The sequence below is a fragment of the Phyllostomus hastatus genome, unplaced genomic scaffold (genome assembly GCF_019186645.2).
Source record: "Phyllostomus hastatus isolate PE091 unplaced genomic scaffold, TTU_PhHast_1.1 phas_scaffold_501, whole genome shotgun sequence".
NCBI classification, from domain to species: Eukaryota; Metazoa; Chordata; class Mammalia; order Chiroptera; family Phyllostomidae; genus Phyllostomus; species Phyllostomus hastatus.
Window position 1 is genome coordinate 45,789,173 of NW_025334033.1, and position 15,038 is coordinate 45,804,210.

At 39.7% G+C, this 15,038-nt stretch overlaps 2 protein-coding genes across 7 annotated transcripts in view; one reads left to right on the top strand and one right to left on the bottom strand.

Annotated features, from left to right (window-relative positions):
- ZFYVE26 (zinc finger FYVE-type containing 26) overlaps nt 1–2,499 on the bottom strand; it is a 61,610-nt gene extending 59,111 nt beyond the window's left edge. Inside the window, exons 1-3 of the mRNA XM_045822396.1 lie at nt 2,434–2,499; nt 1,658–1,934; nt 127–205 (exon numbers count right to left, since the gene is read on the bottom strand). Coding sequence (XP_045678352.1) covers nt 127–205; nt 1,658–1,851 — 273 coding nt within the window. The 5' untranslated portion in view covers nt 1,852–1,934; nt 2,434–2,499. The remainder of the gene's footprint in view (nt 1–126; nt 206–1,657; nt 1,935–2,433) is intronic.
- A 119-nt stretch (nt 2,500–2,618) lies between these two features.
- The window catches only part of RAD51B (RAD51 paralog B), a 506,432-nt gene continuing 494,012 nt past the window's right edge, over nt 2,619–15,038 (top strand). Inside the window, exons 1-4 of one of the 6 annotated variants that reach the window (XM_045822805.1) lie at nt 2,619–2,753; nt 7,148–7,240; nt 8,557–8,670; nt 12,272–12,388. In XM_045822805.1, coding sequence (XP_045678761.1) covers nt 7,157–7,240; nt 8,557–8,670; nt 12,272–12,388 — 315 coding nt within the window. In that variant the 5' untranslated portion in view covers nt 2,619–2,753; nt 7,148–7,156. Of the gene's footprint in view, nt 2,754–3,642; nt 3,839–7,129; nt 7,241–8,556; nt 8,671–12,271; nt 12,389–15,038 lie in introns of those variants that run through there. The other 5 variants (XM_045822803.1, XM_045822801.1, XM_045822802.1 and 2 more) reach the window with 5 other exon arrangements.

Genomic DNA, 15,038 nt, shown 5'->3' on the forward strand with positions numbered 1-15,038 from the left:
TCAACATGGAGAGAGGATATGAAAACCTCATAATAAATGAAGTAACAGAAGGGAAATCTCATAACTACTTTCAAGTTGTTCTCAGTCTCGGCCTCAGGAGAAAATGTGAAACAGAAACCTCCTTACCTTTTCCTGGGCAAACCATTTTTCCAGTACAAGAAGCCAGACCCAGGCTAATCTTTGAGGGTTGATGTCCTGTCCACATCTGCAAAATGTAAAAAGAAAAGAATTTCTAGACAAAGAAGTTCCACTGACTTTTTCTCTTTTGTCGTCCAAGATTTTGATTTCACTGCTTAGTTTATTTTAAACCCCAACAGGCAAGACAATCAATAAAACTAGAACCAGAATACAGCTAGCAGCTTTCATAAAAAAAGTAAAGAAAAAGATAGTAGTCCTACCTCTACTTCCCTATCTACTTTTTATTATTTCTAAACAAAATTCTGTTACATAGAAAACCATAAAAGCAAAGCTATCTAAAGTGGATTCTTGAAAACAGAAACTGAATCAAATAGTCTTAAAGAAAAAAAGGAACTTGATAAAAATTTATTTTAACTCTATATGAAGAAAAGGGTTATAGGAATTCATAAGTCTTTCTTTGAAGTTAGTAATTTAGATTAGATAGTAACAGGCTAGAATCCAAAGTTAAGGGGAAAAAATAAAGGAAGAAAAGAGTCACCTAAGCTTGCACTCTATTAAGGGGGCAAAAGTAGGTTTACAGTTGCGAGGACACAAAAGAGCTTATTCTTGTATTATTAATTAATTATTTTATTACTTTCCACATGAAAAACTGTAAACCTACTTTTGCCCCACCCTGCATATGCTAATACAGTGCTTAAACAATATAACATAAAGTAAGGAACAGTGAGGGATAGGCTGAACAATACATTTAATTCCTATTCCACCAGTTATTAGCATGGCTGGAAGAATTTCATTAAAAATTTAGGTAGAGAACAGTGGTTGTCAAGGGACAAGGTGGGGTCAAAATACAAAGAGTGAGGAAATTCTTTTGTGGTGATGAAACAGTGTGTACCTTGATTACAGTGGTAGTTACATGAATCTATGCAGGAATAAAATTGCACAGAACTATGCATAAAAACGAATGCAGATTAAAAAATGCATTCTAGTTAACAATAATTACCAATGTTAATTTCTTGGTTTTGCTATTGTACTATAGCTATTATGAGATGTCACAACTGGGGGAAGCTGTCGAGAAGGTACTTTTTGTATTACTGTTGTATGTCTTGTGAGTCTTATAATTATTTCAAAATAAAAAGCTCTAAGTGAATTTACTTCCATTTCTTTGAAGTGAACTCACTTCAATTTCATAAGCAAGAACAGAGCAGGGTTTGCTTTTTTGGAGGCAAAGAAAATGCTTTTCAATGTAGCCCCACCTACTTTAATGACGATAAACAAGAAATGGTGGTTTCAGGCACAATTTGCTGGCCAGGCTTAAACACAGTTCCCAATGATAATTTAAAGCCAATACTGATTAAATAGTAGGCATGTATTATAGAGGTAAATTTTGAGCATGTAAAATATGCTCTTCCTCTGCTAATTCTTCAGAGGGTAGTTGAGTGAGGCACAGTGACCAGAGCCCAAATACTGAACCTTGTGTCTCCCCCACTGTGACTGCCTGGCAGTAAGAGAGATCTCTTACCTCAGCTGATTTGGACACACTACCAGCGCCTGGAGTATATCCTCCACCTTCTTTGGGATATCCCCTTGTGCCTCGTGTAGCTGGGGAACACATGCCTGTGCCAGCTCCCACTCTCCTCTTCGAAGGCACTCACGGAAAAATCCAAAAAGCTCCTTCTGGGAAGCAGTTTCCTCTTTTCCAAATGGATGATGCATTTTCCCAGCACAGAGTGCAGGGAGATAGAAAGAGATGAATTACGCAAAACACATTGTCAATTTTCTCATTCCTGGAGCATCTCCTATAAACAATACACACCAGAGTAAGAAGAAATAAAAGGAGCTGTGTTTAGGTAAATAGTAATTACTAGCCCGACTGGGAAAGGGGGAACTTACTTTCCTAGTTATTATTAGTTATCATCAGTAAGACTGATTTGACATGCTAATGTCTTTTTTGGAGAAGTTCCACCTTTGCCCAAGGGGCGGATCTCATCTTTCTACAAGCATCCAATATTCATTTAATATTAACGGTCATATTAGCCCGGAACACAGATCCATAATTCCACTTTCGTATTCCCTCCTAAACTTTAAACGCAGTCCCGCTCCAAATCCCCAGGTAGTCGCCTCCTTACGGACGAGAAATTCAGCAGGAACCACCCTAGTTTGAGCTCTCCCTTAAGGCAGAGGGTTGAGGATCCGTAGAGGAATCTGTCTCAGAACTGGAGGTCAGTGGGAGTTGGGGCACAGGGGCGCTCCCTAGAGGGGTCTTGAAGAGCCTTCTCTGGGGTGTCTTACACTCACCTGCTCCCGGTGCCCAGAGAAATAATGCTTCGAGCGCAGCCATGTTTGAGTCAAGTCAGGTGACAGATGCCCTTCTGGAGGTAGCGGGGCGGGGGGGCGGGCGGGAGGAGTTGACGGTGACAACGGTCATTCCTATTGGTCGATGGAGCAAAGATGCAAATAAGGTGCCATATTTGTTTGGGTCACGTGAGGCCACCTCAAGGGACTAGGGAGAGCTTGTTCGCTCCAAGAGAGTAAATCAGCTACCTTCTAAGAAACATCCTTCTCAGTTTTGACAGCTCCTCTTCTTGACACTTTCCGTTCTGCGTTCCGCGGAGCAGGTGGCAGTAATAACCATGTTCCTTGATTTTGTTTTTCCGCTCTCTTTTCTCTCTAGAGTTTGAAGTCAGCGTTTACTGAGTTCCAGCCAGTGTTAGTGCTTTGCCAGGCCTTGGGTAGGATACTCAGAGCGAGATCTGAATCCACTTCCGTAGTTATTCAATATACTTGGGCTCTTTTTTAATCTCAGAACCCTGCGTTCTGAATTCGCATTTTCTTCTATTTAACTCGATTTATTCATTTACTCATTTATCCGACAACTGTTAGTTGAGTGGTGTGCTAGCCTTTAGAACCTGAATAAGTTGTGGTCCCTGTCCTCAAGGATCTCAGATTCTAGTGAGGGGTGCCAATCAATACTTAGAATAAAATGCGCTAAATTATAAAATACAGGTATGCACAAGAGAGATAAGAGCAAAGAATGAGCAACATTGTTTGCGTATATAATAGTCTGAAACTGAGAAAGTAACCGTTTGAGCAATTCTATTCAGCATTTCCCAAACTATTTCACCACCAAAGGGTGATGAAGAAAACAAGCCAAAACAAACCAAAAGCTTCTTCCGAAACCGCTCCTATGATAGGTGGATTCTCATCTATTTCCAGAAAACTAAAATGGTCTCTCTGATCCGTTAAACAATTTTTAAATGTAGTGACAAAATAAAGAAAAGAGAAAACTTTAAGCAAGGTTTCTTCCGGCTTCATAGACTCCTTACTGACATTCCTCTAACCCATTTTGATAATCACTAGATTGAGAAACTGGGATTTACAGCTGTATTATAAAGGGCGAACTACAAATCCCAGCAAGCTGCGGAGCCGACCTGACTCTGATGGCTTCTGATTGGATATTTCGCCTGAAGACGACCCAACCAGCGCTTTGATTGTAGCTTTGCGGCACTTTCCGCGGGGAACTGTGTGATGGGTGGGGGAAACTTTGAAAATTGGATGCTGCAGACCCGGTACTGGAAAGTTTCATCCTGGTGGTAGATGTGGGGAAGCGGGGTGCGCGCATTATTTTCTGTCCCCTCTCGGGGCGCGTGGTATTGATATTGGGGCAGCGGAGAGTCTCTCGCGTGCAGGCACGCCCCCTTAAGTAGGTTTGGGATCTTAATACGAGCTCTGCCGCGGATCTGTGGGCTTTCTGTCTTTGTGGGGTTGCAAGGAAGCTGCTCCTTGTTGAAAAAGCTCTTTTTTAGGGGGTTTGGGGTAGCGTTTCGTCTCTTGATACTCCCCTCCCCCTCTTTCACTTCCAGGCAGTTTGGTGTCTAGGCAGGGAAGCCCATGATTGGGGGAAATTTAGGGTGCCCGCTTTCAGGTTTTGTTGCAGGAGAGGTGGATAATAGCGTGGAATCTGGAGTCAGATCTCTGGATTCGAATGCGGACTCCATCATATGCTAGCTGTTAGACTGCGAAAGTTTTCAGCTCAGTGCCTCGTATCTTTAATCTGCAAAAGGAGTAAAACATCCCAAGGGCTTGAAACAGTGTATGAGACCTAATAAGGGCATCCATAAATATTAGCTATTATTGTTACTTCACAATTTTCATTGAACAACTAAAGGAGGGTTTTTCTTTCTTTTCATGATGAGGCGTAGAGGATTCAGTCTCTAGGTTTGAGTATCTTCCCTCATCCTCCATTGACATGAGCATTTGCACACACATACAGAACAGGAACTTACAGTCTCTAGTGGAAGAATCAAACATTCAAGCCATAATAATAGTTAATCATCTGGCAAATATGTACAAAGTGATGAGAACATTGGAGAAGAAGAGACTGAGTTTGGAGAAAGCTTTGTGAAGGAAAGTCAGGGAGGCAGGTTGGCGCTTGCCTGACTTACCAATATACTTTGAGGCTGGAGAGCAGTCGCATGAGGCAGCTAATGAAGTTTTGCTCAGTGAATTGATAATGATAATGATTGTTAACCTTGAGCATTACGTGAAATCCTTTAACCTTCATTACAGTCCTATGGAGTAGGTATTTGAATTACTGTTGTTTTACAGATGAAACTATAGGACAGTGGGAGGTACAGTAACTTTGCTAGAAAGGTCAGGATCTGGGCCTTGCAGTCTGATGTAGGAATGAGTGGGAAATGAGGAACCAGTTTATGAAGGGTCTTAATCCTAGGAAGTGTGGAATATATCCTATATCCTGTAGCCTGATGGTTCCATGGGCAGTTTTAAAGGATGAAGGTGACAAGGTAGGGGCAACTTTTTAAGAAGCTCTCTCTGGCAGGCACTGGCCTAGTGTTTGCAGGCCAGTGTTGTGCTTCTTCCTGTCCATGGCCAAGTACTGACAGTACTTACTGCATGATGAGTTATTTTTGTATATATCACTCTTCTTCTTTTGAGGATATGTTTATTGATTTTTTTAGAGAAAGGAAGAGGGAAGAGACAGAAACATCAATGAGAGAGAAACGTTGATGAGTTTCTCCCAGTACGCTCTCTGACCAGGGACTGAACTTGTATTCTACGTATGTGCCCTGACCAGGAATTGAACCTGCCACCTTTTTGGTGTACAGGACAGTGCTCCAACCATCTGAGCCACTGGCCAGGGCTTTATACATCACTTTTTATCTTTTACTGTGAGTTGCCAAAGGGGAGGGAATGTACTTAAATGATTCTTCAAAAAAATGTTTTTTAATTTATTGAGAGAAAGAGAGAAACATCGATTTATTGTTCTGTGTATTTATGTATTCATTAGTTGATTCTTGTATGTGCCCTGATCAGGGGTTGAACCTGCAACTGTGGCTTATCAGGACCATACCTTAACCAACAGACCTACCTGGCAAGGTTTTTAAATGATTCTTGTACCCCAGAACTTAGCACTTGTACTCCAGATCTTAGCAGAGTGTGTGCTTAAGGAGCCCCTGCAGAAGGAGTAAATGAATGGATTTTTTTTCTTGAGGCAGGGAGTGACCACATGTATGCAAAAGTCCAGGCAAGTGATGGGAGTGGCCCTAATAAAGGCAGAGATAGCAGAGTTGGTCTTTGTTAAAGTCCAGGCAGTTTGGGGTTGATAGGTCTCCTTTTTCATTGAATTTACCAGTCTAAATGGTGTCATTCCCTGGAACTACCTGATCTGTAAAGACACTAGGCAATGGCATAGGACATGCCACTCAGTAAACTTTCCACTGGGGAAACAAATCAATACTGACTAATTCCCATTAAGAGAAATGAGAGGGATGTATTCTGTGTTTGTGGGAGGTGTGTGTGTGTGTGTGTGTGTGTGTGTGTGTGTGTAAGAGACAGAGGTTTGATCTGATACACAGAGATACTCAGTCTGATTCAGAGATTTTAGATGTTAAATAGAAATTTGGATCATGGTATTAGAAATAAGTATCTACATTCTCAGTATATACATTTTTAAAATTATACTTTTCTGATGATTATATTGCTTTATCCCCTGGAACAAGGAAGAGTTCCTGTTTCTACTCTATGCAGAGGATATTTTGCCATCTCAATGAGATACAAAGCCTATCCTTTGCGTACGTTAACAAGGGAATGACAGCGATTCTATTCTAGCTCCCTGAAGGCAATTATTTCAGAAACCTTATTTAGCCCTAGTGAGGTTCAACAGGAGTGAAATTTAATAGTATTTGGGAATATGATCAGCTAGTATAGTATGTAGGAATGTGGGCAGCTAGTATAATAAACAGAATTCAGCTTATAAATAATACCTGGAGTAATAAAATAGCATTTGATTAGAAGATTTTCTGTGACTCAGAAAAAGGAGTTAAATATGATTATGGACTGGTAGTGGAGTGTGATGGTTAGGAGGATGGGCCTCAAGAGTCAGAACTCCTGGGTTTGAAATCTGGAACCACCATCTGCTATTTCTGGTGATAATAGAATAGCTAAGCTTTTCAAGCTTTTGTTTTCTCCTATGCAAAAATTGGGTCAATACCGTTCCTTATAGGGCTGTTGAGAAGATTAATTGTGATAATTTATGTGTAGCAACAGCGCCTGGTACAGTAGATGCTCAATTAATTTGTTGTTTCAGTGCAATGAAAGTAAAGACTTGCTAGGAATTCTGTTTCAGAATGTGTCTTGAAGGTTATTTATAATCCAAATTTATAAATGGATTGAAGAGCTCAAGATGCTTTACAAATGTCAAGTGGTATTACTATATTCATGAAATAAGTATCAAAGGATGGTGTGAAGTGGATATTCTCATACCTTGTTTCTTTGTGTGTGTTTGATCAACAGTTGTCTCCCCTGTTTAAAATATTTAGAAAAATTCTATAGCCTTCCTTTATTTTGTCAGTAGTATTTAAATACTATACATTTCATTAAGCATGTGAAAAATTTGAAGATTTCTTTATTTTTGAGAGTATTTTGGATAGTAGCCATCTATTATTGCTTATGCTGTTTTCAATGTTTTTTCAAGGTGCTTCTTTTTTTCCAGTCTGGAGTCATGAGCAGCAGGAAACTAAGACGAGTGGGTTTATCACAAGAGCTATGTGACCGTCTGAACAGACATCAGATTGTTACCTGTCAGGTAAATTTTATTTAATTTTTTTTTAATGAGAAACTTTAAGTACAAATTAATTTTAAGTACACGTATAACTTAATAACTCTTAAATAAACCTGAAATATGAAAACTTAGGTTCATAGAAAAAAAAAGGATAAATGATAGTGCTTCTCCATAGACTAAATTTAAAAATATTTTATTTATTTATTTTTAGCAAGAGGGGAAAGGACAGAGAAGGAAAGGGAGAGAAATGTCTGTGTACGAGAGAAACATCGATTGGTTGCCTTTTGCACGCCCTCAACTGGGGACCCGGCCCACCACCCAGGCATGTGCTCTGACTGGGAATCGAACCAGTGACCTTTTGGTCCATAGGCCGGTGTTCAGTCCATTGAGCCACACCAGCCAGGACTCCATAGATAAATTTTAAATGATAAGCCACTTGGGTTAAACTTCCAAATATGATTTCATTTGTCCAAGTTCAGTATTTTTGCATTTTGTGGGGATGGATGCTCATGGCGTAAGGTGAAGTACACCTGTGACATCTTTGGGATTCTCAAGAAGTTGTACCTACTTAAGAGAAATTTTGTAGTTGTATGAGAACTATGACTCGAGTGAGGGGATGGTGTTCAATGCATAATTCCTCTCAAAAGCAAGAGAAATTAATAGGATTATTTTCCTATTGATGGAGTGAGAAATGTTTAGAGAGGTGTTGCATTTTTAAGCACAATAGTGAAGAAAAGCTCTCAGATTAAATGAGACTTAAGGTTTTAGATTAGGATTTAATCCTTAGACAGACTTTCAGAACATGCTGCAATTTTTAAAAAACTGCCTTGTGTGTTAAAGGTATCTTTGGTTCCTTGGTTAATATATTTAGTAATCTCATGTGCATATTTTGAAACATTCTGAAAAGTATGAAATTTAACATTTCATTCCATAGTCAGTTTTATTCTCTGTCAATTATCCAATACTGCCCCTGAGTATCATGTAGTTAAGGAAGCAGCGCATTTCCGCCTGACACTCTCTGGGCCTCATTTGTGTGCAGACTGTGTCAGGGCCAAGTGCAGTGCTCCGAGACACATGGGCTGGATGCTGCTGTTCTGTGGTGTTGCTTGTGTGCCCTCTGGTACATGCCAGCTCAGTTGGATAATTACAAGATAAAGCTATCATCATCTTGTAGTTAAGGCATACTTTGAGGGGAAAGTACTATAAGAAGCACATAACTCTTTGATCTGCGAGAAATTTCACTTTTGTCTATACATGGACAATAACAGTTGAAATTTTCCTTTTAATTTCAATGTCTTTGTTACACATGTATTTAAAATATTCTCCTTATGACTCTTTAGGACTTTTTATGTCTTTCCCCACTGGAGCTTATGAAGATCACTGGCCTCAGTTATCGAGGCGTCCATGAACTTCTGCGTGTGGTCAGCAGGGCCTGTGCCCCACAGATGCAAACGGTATGTGTATAATTGACACCTGCCATTCTTTACAATCAATATGTATGGCGTATTTCAAGTTAGGTAATAAGAGAACATGGGCAGGAATTCACTTTAGTCTCCACTTACGTTGCCACTTGAGCTGCAATCCAATAATTCATCTTTCTTTTTTGTTTTATATTCACTCTTGTAGCATTCTTTAGATTTGAGTCCTGCCTTAAATTGGCTTAGCCTTAGTTCATTCTTTCAAGAAAGACTTTTTTGTCTGTTTATTTATTCAGTCATTTATTCTTGCAACCAATATTTATTGAGTGCCAGCCGTGAGCCAGGTACTTTGGCAGGTACTGGGGATACTGTAGTGAACAAGATTGGTAACATTCCTGCCCTCCTGTAACTTATACTAATGGGAGAAGTGAGGCATTAAGCAAATATTTATGTAAATATTTAGTTAATTGCAGTAGTGGTAAGTCCTCTTAGGGAAAATTTCAAGGAGTTTTGAAACTTAATTTTGGGAAGGGCTCCCCTAAGGAAGTGACTCTTAGGCTAAAACCTGAAGGATGAATAGGGAGAGATAAGCAAAGGAGTTGCGGAGGGAGGTGAGCGTGGAGGAGGGCTCACAGGCAGGGGGACTAGCAAATTCGAAGGCTCTGTGAAGAGAAGCAGAATTGTGCTTGCATGGCCAGAAAGTCAGGCCGGTGTGAGTGGAACATTGCAGTGAGGAAGAGAGTGTCAGGGGATGAAGTCAGAAAAGTAAGCAGGAGTCAGATACTTAGGGCCTGCAGACAATGTTAAAGATTTTGGACTTTATTCTTGGGGTAACGAGAAGCCATAAAAGGCTGTAATCAAACATGTGATTTTAGAAAAATCAAACATGTGATTTTAGTCTTGAACATGTAGTAGTCTTTTCAACATGTAGTTGAAAAGGAACAAGGAAATATTTGTGAAGAATAGTTAGATATCTATTAATATGTTCCAGACAGAAAGTGATTGTGACATGGATTATTAGTGTGGTATTAATGCAGAAGGTATAATGTCAATTAATATGAGAGACATTTAGGTGGTAGAATGAATAAGATTTGCTGATTGTGGGTGGTGGCGAATACAGGAGGGTGTCAGAGATGAGTCCTTGATTTTTGCTCTGAGAAATTGGGTGGTGCCATTTCCCGAGATAAGGGTTACTGGAAGAGGATCAGGTTCAAGGAAGGCAGATCATGGTTTCAAGTCAGGACTTGTTGAAGTTAAAGTGCTTGTGAAACATTGAGTGGGAATGTGATGTAGGCAGTTGAATACAGGGTAGGACAAAAGTGCATTTACAGTTGTTTGTAAAGTATTGCAATAATTAATAAATAACACACGAACAAACTGTGTTTTATGTACCCGCAACTGTAAACCTGTCTCTGCCCCAGCCTAGTGAGTCTGTATGGACATGGAGCTTGGAGGATAGGTCTGCACTAGAAGTATGCAGTTGGGAGTCATCAGTGTAAGTGATAGTCAAAGCCATGGGAATGGACGAGCAATTGCTTAGAAAATGAGAAGATAGGTATACCCAAGACCAAGTTCTGAGTGAAGCCAACATTTAAAGATGAGCCTAGACAATGATGAATATGAGAGGAAGCAACCACCAAAGTAGAAGAAAAACTGGTGGGATGTCATATCACGATATTACTCTTTGTCTCATTTATGCACATATGGGGTGGGGGGACCCAAAAAACCCCAGAATTATCTTCTGGAGCATGGGCTCCTTGTAGTACAGGCTTCTCCTGATAGGTGAGTGTTCTAGGAACCCACCTGTATCAGTGTACCAGCTGGTGTTGTTATGAGAGGCTGTGTTTGGCTTCAGTGGATTTTTTTTTAAGACTTTTTCAACCCCTTTGCTCATTTCATGATGGGTGATTTACGGGTGCACCTGCCCACACTGTGCTGAGTGTTCAGCAGTTTTTGACCAAAAATATGGCATGACTCCTGTGCCCCACCCTCCCTGTTCCCCTGATCTCACCCTGAACGAAAGGCATCAAAAATCGATGAGTTCAAAAACTGTCCTGGGCAGTGGAAAAAATGTCTCAATAGTATATTGCACCAAATGGAGAGAACTTTGAAGGTGACTGAAGTTTAAACATGTAAGAATAAATATATAATCTTTTATAAATTCATCTTGTTTTGGGGGGTCCCCCCTCACACTATTACTTCTGGAATCTTGCTTTTTTAGTTCATTCTATTCTGTTTTTGAGAGTCACCAAATCGATTATTCTAGTAATTACATTTATAGTTACCATAGTGCCAATGAAGCACTTCAATGCTGACAGATTGGGTGGCCTTTACAGGCTTGATAAAGTGTCCCCATGTCCACCTGTGCTGCCTGATGATGGGTTGTGGACAGTATTCACGTATTTCTAAATCAGATGCAAACCACACTTCTTTGACAGTAGCTTTTAAAATTAGTTTATGTGAATATACTGAATATAGCCTTAAAAAAATCTGGGGTAGTCCATGGTTTAACTAAAATAAGAATTCAATAGGTGAGGTTAGAGAAGACTAGGTACATTTATGGCTCATAAATATTAATATGCTGGTCTTCCTACATCCTCCCAGAGGCAAAAGAGCCTTGTGTTTGAGACATAGATTTATTAAATTGTAAACTTTAAGTGGGAGGAAACTAAGTCTGTTCAGTTTACCATTTTATTTCCAGAGCCAATCATAGTATATGGCAGGCAATAGGCACTCTTAATTTATTGAATGAATGAGTTTTTGTGGTTTCATTTCATTCATAAAATTTCATTTATAAAAATGAAATTTTTAATGGGAGAGATTACAAGAGACAAGTGTTCTTATATATTACCAGTGAGCATATAATCCCATTAATCACACCTGCAGAGATCTTTTTTCAAATGAGAGCTTTCCCAGGTTGCAAGGGTTTGATATGGGTATTTCTCAGCCTGTCACACCCACCTTTGAGCTATTCTTCACCAACCAACCTCAGTGTGAAGTGATAACCCGATCATGTCACTCTTCGTTGCTCTTGGCATAAACTCCAAACTCGAACAAGGCTCTTGATGGTTTGGCCCCTGCTTTCCTCTCTAGCTTCATCGCTTGCCACACCACGGCCACCCTCCGTCTTTGAACAGCTCTAAATGAACTCTTTGTTTTTTTGTAGTTTTGGTTAGTTTCCATTTCCTCCCTTTATTGCTTCTTGACCTTCCTCTGTACATTCTCTCTGGCAGGAACACACACATTTCCTTTGCTTGTCTAACAGCTATTTCAGATTTTAGCTTAGTTAGCTCCTCCTTGGAGTCTTCCTGGATCACAAAATCGAGGTCAGATATACTATCTTTATGTTTCCACTTTCCCTGTCGCAGTATCTCTTATTCCTTGCCTAGTAATTGCCCAGTTTCTAGTCCTAATGGTTGATTGTAAGTGCTGTGAGGGCAGGGGCTCTATCTGCTGAATCACATGCCCGTAATCCAGCTCAGTCCCTGGCAAAGAGTAAATATTTGTTGAATGAGTAAATGATAGAGAATAAAAAGTTGGAATTGGTGTTCTGGCTGCTAAAATTTGAGGTTTAGACTTGGTTTATGTTTTTGAATAGATTTGATGTTAGAAAGAACTAAGTCTTTTTCTTGCTCAGGCCTATGAGATAAAGGCCCGCAGGGCTGCTGCCGCCTCGCCTGCGTTCCTGCCTACGACCCTGCCTGCGCTGGACGAAGCCCTGCACGGCGGCGTGGCTTGCGGGTCCCTCACAGAGGTAATGGAGACGCTTCCCAAACCTCTCTTCCATTACCTTACTTTCAGAGCGAGGGGGAGACGATTAGTTAAAAAAAAAAAAAATTATCTCATGGATGTTAATCTGAATTAATTTACAAGCACCTCAGGGCATGCTTCTCTACTCTGTGTCTAATATAGCTGCTCTGCAAAAAGATGTTAAAAAAATCCTTGTTGACTGACTGCTTTGGTTGCTGTTTGAATTATTGTAGAAAATGATGAATCTTATGGAACAATATTAAACAATTTGGGAGAATTAAAAAAGGATCATTACTTAGTGTATTAGGGAAGAAAATTTGAAATTTTATTAATATTTGAGAAAATTACAGTATTAAACTGAAATTAGCTATTTTTACTTCCTGTTATGGATAGAATTTAGTTCCAGGAAGTGATAGGTATTTGTTATATATTTTTGCATAACAAATTACCTCAAAACTAAGTGGCTTAAAAAAAACCCACACTGGTTTTATTTCTTTAAGAGTGGCTTAGCTTGGTGATACTGGCAAGGAATGCGGTGGTATCTGAAGGCTTGGTGGGGCTGGAGTTATTTCCAAGGGGGTCACTCGTATGACGGGCAAGTTGTGCTGACCGTGGGTGGGAGGTCGCAGGGCCTTCCCCAGTGGGCTCTCCACAGGCTGCTGGAGTTATCTCCTGTCCTGATGGCTGACTTGCAATAGGATGAGTGATCCGAAAGAGGGGAAGATGGAAGTGGCGATACCTTAGATGACTTAACTGTGGAAGTTACACATCACTACTTTTGCCAAATTGTCGTCGCCAGAAGTGAGTTATTAAGTCCAGCCCATGTTCAAGGAGAGAGCAATTAGACTCTACCCTTGGGAAGAAGTATCAAGAAAAAATTCGAGGACATTGAAAAACCACCAGTTTTTTTTCCTTGAAAATGGCATTGGTGGGCTTACTGGTCTTGATGTGGTGAACTGATAGACTGTCTTTACCAACACAGTCCTGAGGGACTTCTCGCCTGAGAGTGCCAGGGGTGTAGATACTTGAAGCAAACCTCCAAACAACAGCAGACTCTTGCATTGATAGTCAAAAATTTAACTGTAAATTCTTCCTTGAAGATCCAAAGCCCTGTTTTAGATACTAAACCTTATCTTATTTCCTTTCTTCCAAGAAAGGTTTAAAAATGTGTGTGTACTATGCCCAGTATTTGCCTGTTGGATGGTAAACAAATGAATAAAGGAATCTAAAAAAAACAAATGAAAAACCTGCTACTGCAGAGTACTGCCACCAGATGGTGCCAGAATGCTGGTTCATATAATCTTTTTGTCATTTAGTTGGACCTTTGCTCAATTAAGTTCTTAATAGTGACCCACAGTTATAAACTTATTTAAAAAACAAAACAAAAAAACCCCAATGGAATGTAAGGCAGATTAGTCAACAACTACTTCTTATTTTTTAAGTTTTAGAGTCATTTTCAATACCTTTTCACTTAGTTTTTAGCAATTTTTTCTGAATCCAAGCAGTAGTTACAAGCCATTTAAGTGTTTTGTCATGATCTACTTGGCCAAATTGGAATGTAAATATGTTTATTAAGGGGAAAATTCCTTGCTTTCTGTTTCAGCTACAGGTAGCCTCTTCAGTCTTCTTAAGATTTTTTCAGCTGATTACAGGGAGTATTCTATTTACTTTTTATTAAAAAACAAAATTTTAGTATTTATTTTATGGTTACAGAATTAAGTATATCCTGTGTTTGTAAGTCGTGGACTCCTATGAGTCCAGGACCCAGTGTAAGGACCAGAACAGGACCAAAATCATTGAAACTAGCTGTGGACTCCCCATTGACCCATTGACCCTATCTTTGGCTTTCTGTTGGGAGGTAATATCCACCCTGAATTTCTACCATTTCTCTACTTTTTCCCTTGTAGTTTCTTATGCCTGTAGTTTTCCTTTTCCACCTATATACATAAGAGGTATTTTATTTAGTTTTGCTTATTTTTAGTTCTGTTAAATCATGTATCTGTGGTTAAATCATATCATAGTTCTTCTATCTGCTTCTTTCACTCAGTATTGTTTTCTAAGATTTATCCATGTTGTTGCAGTTAACAAGAGTATAATTCATTGCTGTATCATATTCTATTTTGAAAATAGGCTACAATTCATTTATCCTTTCTCTTATGAATGAATATGTGGGTTGCTTCTGGTTTGCTACTAGTGTAAACCATTTTTGTGAAACTGCTGCACATGTCTCCTGGGTCATACCTACAGGTATTTCTTTAAGGCCAGGATTGGCAACATACTTACTGCCCAGTGGTCAAATTTGGCTCACTGCCTGTTTTTACAAATAAAGTTTTACTGAAACACAGCTATGCTCATTTGTTTACATTTTGTCTGTGGATACAAGGCAGAGTCCAGTCAGCTGTGACACGGACCTCACGGTCTACAAAGCCTAAAATACTACTCTCTGGCCCCCATCTAGGGCACCCACTTTGGAGTGATTTGCTGGGTATAGGTTGTGTGCATGTGGAACTTCACAGATCCAGGGTGAATTGTTTTCCAGAGTGGTTATTCCTGTGTACAGTCCTATAAGTGATATGTGCGGATTCCTCTTGCTCCGTATTTTCTTGCCTTGGTATTATCAGACTTCTTAATTTCTGCCCATCTTTGGGATCTTA